Source organism: the organism of the source record quoted next, unplaced genomic scaffold (assembly GCF_019419815.1).
Source record: "Pyrus x bretschneideri cultivar Hongxiangsu unplaced genomic scaffold, Pyrus_bretschneideri_v1 Contig63, whole genome shotgun sequence".
In the NCBI taxonomy this organism is placed as follows: Eukaryota; Viridiplantae; Streptophyta; class Magnoliopsida; order Rosales; family Rosaceae; genus Pyrus; species Pyrus x bretschneideri.
The window spans coordinates 1,734,023-1,738,585 of NW_025999802.1; the positions used below are offsets into that span (position 1 = coordinate 1,734,023).

Here is a 4,563-nt window from a genome sequence, read left to right on the forward strand (position 1 = left end):
GTCTCTTGAATTATAATTCTTTAATTAAAACATTAGCGGATGAAATTTCTTGAACAATAATATGTATTTGTAATGCTATTTGTTTGATATCGTACTTTTAAATATAAAAAATAAAGGTCGCATGTGTGTGTATTATCAGGTACTTAATAATTTGTTTTAATTAGCTTGTTATTATTGAGCTAATGCTAAACATAATCCTTTGGATAAGAAACCTTGAAAATTACTTTTGGTTTTAGGAATTCTTAAAATAGCTGCAAAACGAACTCTTTTTTTTTGTTACTTTAATAGTTTTGAAACTCTTCTTATTTTAAATTATTGTAATAGTTTCGAAGCTTCTTTCCCTTTGATTAATAATATTTTTTCTTTTTGAAAATAGATTCATAAAGGTTATGAAGGTTATGATTTACCAAAATTGTATGTGAGTACAGATGTAAGTTAGGTCAGTTGGTTAGGGCTAAAAACAGCTGTTTTCTTGCTTGGGGAGCTAGTGCGCCTGACTAAAATATCGTCCATATCGTTTTGTTCAAAATATAAAATTGTAGGTGGATTCATCACGACTAAGAAGAAAAAGGAAACAGGAAGATAAAAAGTTTTGACTCCAATTTATGTATGATCATACAATATATTTAACTAACTACATCAGTTGCTTAAAGATAATCCTCGATCACTTCCTCAAGTGTGTGGTTGATGGGATACTGCGCACACTGAAGTAGAGCTACCGGCTACAGGCGCTGCTCGCCACTACTTGTTAAGAAGCCGCCACTATTTGCTGTATCTCTTCTTCATTGGCTGGTCGGAAACTCACTCGTTTCTGCAGGATCCAATACAAGAAGATTTCAATATATTTTCTCTTAACTATTGTAAAACAATAAGTTAGACATAAACATTCATGTACAAGTCATTAGTACTATACTTTAGTGCTATTCTTCTCCATTAATAAATGAAAGTTTTGGGTTGAACTCCCATGAATGGGGAGTTCGATGTTTGGTTATGGTTAACCCATTTTTTTTAAGGCTTAACCATATCGTCTCGCTCACTATCATTGTATCAAAACATAACAAATTAGAATATCTAACATTTCAAATTTTAGTATTTCTACAAAAATGAAAATCTAATATTTAAGTATAAGTTAATATGTCTCTGGTTATAGCTGTAAACATTTCGATGTGAAACATGTTTAGATGGAAACAGAGTGGTAGGTGGTAAACTACCAAATGGGCAGTGTGTGCAACTAAGCTGGCAAAAGCAGGTGAAAAGCTTGACTATCAACGCATATTTCCAATTGCCCAAACTTTTTAAAATAACGAACACCATGACTTAAGCCATATTTGGCTACCGTTCTGACCAATCTGTCGGTACGAAAATTGGGTAAAGGGGCCAGCAGATGAAATCCCAAATTTGTGTCGGCTGTGGAAATGTTTCTCTGTGAACAGGAAAGGTGGGCGCAAATTAAGGTAAGATTTGGCTTATGCTTGAAATGAATAATGCTACCTAAGTTATATGGGAAGCATGGAGAAGTATTTGGGTATGACGAATTCAATATAAAAACTTCTTTAATATTTTTTGGAAAAACAATAATGTTAGCGGGTTAAATTGATAAATTATATGGAAGGGGAATAAGTGTGAATCGAACTTATACTAAAGTACATAAATATTATTGTTTTCTGCCACCGTGTAACGTATCATCTACCAATATAAATAATACTTACTTGGGTCTACCAACATTTCTATGCAAGCAACCAACCTAACCAGAAATGTCAAACACCACCACATGGCACAAAAGCAGGATTGATGTCTCTCAGAAACCCTACCTGAACCCGATGACGCCCCTTGATTCCTTGCGACTCGAGCAGTCTTCCTTCATCCTTCCAATGTATTTGCGGGTTCAAACCCAAACCTTGATCATTGCTCTTCACATTGTTGGTGTTCACCATGCAAAGATCCATAATCTTCTGAGCTGCCTCCGCGTCGTCTCCACTTTGCCGCATCAATTTCTCCACTTCTGCCCTCGGAAGCCTCATCCTCACGCGCACCGCCCCATTCGCCTCCTCCTCGGGTACAATGCTTGCTGTCGATGCCGATGATTTCATGACCGAAAGGTCCGAAACCGACCTCCGAGAAAGCATTAGGCTTTCGAGCCTGTCCTTAGCACTCATGTTTATTCCCGAACGAACCCTTCTCGGAAAACTCTCTTTTTTAACATCAACCTTTGGCAACTCCACAAGAAAATACAACCTGTTTGGCTCAAGCTGTTGGTAAGGTTCCAACGGCTTTGCCCGAACCCCGAAATGCTTCACATCCGATGATTTTAGCAAAACATGACCTGGGAAATCCTTGACAACCTCACCAGCTTGCACTGGTGTTTTCAACTTGAATGTCTCTCCATTAACTTGCATAACTTTTGCACGTTTTTTGCCTCCCAAGCTGTTTCCCATAGCTATAGCTCACTGGCCAAATATTTGGATTCTGTTTCTGCTATAACAGATACTCAGAAGACGGAAGATTGTATTTTTAATTTAGGATCGATGATTAATGTTTTGATTGGCCTTTTATCATGCCAAAAGTCGAAAGCTCTCACGATGGTGGGTCTCAGATAGGACATTTTTATGGGTAGTTGTTGTAATTTGCAAATGTATTTGGTCAACAAAGAAGGCGAAAAACGACTGAATTTTGGTTTTTGACTACGTCATGAAGTACGTATGATTTCGCTTTCGATCGATCCTAAATTTCTAATTTAAATATTATTTGTTAAATGTCACCCTTGGAATTTATGCTTTTTAATTATATTTCATACTTTAAAAGATAATGCTCTTCAAAAACCCGTGATGTGTGGAACAAAGATGATTGTTTAATCACATTTCCTTCTTATATTCAAAGGAAAACAGTATACGATAATCACGGCGGGAATTATTTAAGATTTTCTCTTTGGATTTGATATGATCATGTGAAAAAATTGACTAATGGAAAATCGTGTTAGGAAAACGTGATTTCATCGCCATCAAGACTAATACTTGATTAAGCTCTTGATTTGTTTTTGTCAAATCAACAAGTCATTACAAACTTCAACACTGTCACGTGTAGAAGATTGAATTTATCAAAACTATAAAAACGAAAAGAACAACACAAACAACTAAAATATCCAAATCATTACCAAAAACCATAAGCTGTATCCATGCTAGAACAACCAAAGTCTAAAAGTTAAACTATATTTCTACTTTTACGTGGTTTCTCTTCTGCGATGGTTTTATGTGGTATCTAGTGACGATCTTTTATAGTTGTTGATATAAATTTGTTATATCTATCGTTCTGTGATAGTTTTGTATCATTAAATGTGAAGTTTTCGTACATATGATAGCCGTCTAGGGGTTTACTATTGTTGTCTTGCTTGTGCAAAGTCACCTCCAAATCATTTTCTTGGTCACTGGAATATTATACCCAATTAATACCTATGTATTATTTGAGATGATTAATGAAATACCAATCTATTGTTGTTTGTCAAAAAAGTACCATATTCCTAAATCATGACCACCACCGGGAATCAAAGTTGCTCCAACAAATAGATAGAACAAACCACATTTAACCGTGAAGAACCTGTACATCAATGGGCAAATCGGGAGAGTAATCAGTGATTAAGCTCTCATAATTTTAACACAGTCTTTTAATATTATATCACTATCGAAGTAATTAGTTATTAAGCTCTCCTGGCTAATGTGGACGACTAAGCTTACTACTCGGAGACTGAGACTAGTACAATACTGGGTCCAAAATGATGGTCCGCTCATCAACTTGGAAGAAATAGTTCTCTCGAACATGTTATCTAAGACAAGGAAAAGTTGAAATTCCATTGACTCAGAAAGCTAATATTCCTGCAGCTCGTATATATCTGATTGCATGCGGTTACTTTTCTAATTCAAATTCAACATGCAGAAAGGCTGCTACGCACGTATACAACTGCATTATATCCATCCGATCGAGTTGGAATTTGAAAAACTATTACGCAATTATTTGTAGAAAATGAAATGCATGGAAATGTAAAACATGGGAAATTAAACGACAATTGACAAGTTCAAGCTTCAAGTGAGCATAAGATGCCATTCTTGTATTCATAGTTTTATTGGTCAGAGGCTTCTTGCAACTTGCAGTTAACTTGTTACAAATAATAAAAGAAGAGGAATTGAATGCCCTCCTTCTCCAGCTCTGAATTTCTGACCCAGTGGTTAGGGTTTTCATACTAATCAATATACAATTAATTTTAAAAGAAACAGTTATTGAATCTCGCATCAGGCTAAAAAGGAAGAGGATCCTCTCCGGATCCATTTTGTGAGAATTCTAGGAATCCTCACATCCTAACTGTTCATCGTACATCGTGCGGTTAATTTTTGTTAGATATTATTTATGTTTAATTTTAAATAAAAAAAGTCAAATAATTTCTAACAACATGATACCGATGAATGATTAAGATGTAGAGATTCCTAGCATCCCACAAAATGAATCCAAATGGGATCAAATTCTGTCTGAAAAATAGTCGTCCTTCACTATTCCTTTCTTTAATTTTCGACTAGA

General features: G+C 35.4%; 1 protein-coding gene across 1 annotated transcript; it reads right to left on the minus strand.

Annotated features, from left to right (window-relative positions):
- Positions 1–581: 581 nt before the first annotated feature.
- LOC103947038 (uncharacterized protein At1g66480) lies at positions 582–2,549 on the minus strand. Its single transcript, XM_009357878.3, has 2 exons — positions 1,812–2,549; positions 582–811 (listed from the first exon to the last, which is right to left on the minus strand). Exons 1-2 carry the CDS (start codon positions 2,433–2,435, stop codon positions 749–751), a joined length of 687 nt encoding a protein of 228 aa, XP_009356153.2. The 5' UTR covers positions 2,436–2,549; the 3' UTR covers positions 582–748.
- Positions 2,550–4,563: the final 2,014 nt, after the last annotated feature.

What these genes read in the sequence shown, in the direction of transcription:
- LOC103947038 (XM_009357878.3), bottom strand. Translation starts at nt 2,435, where the DNA reads ATGGGAAACAGCTTGGGAGGCAAAAAACGTGCAAAAGTTATGCAAGTT. An exon ending in AGGGGCGTCATCGGGTTCAG is followed by an intron (nt 812 to 1,811) that starts GTAGGGTTTCTG and finishes TGGATCCTGCAG; the next exon opens with AAACGAGTGAGTTTCCGACC.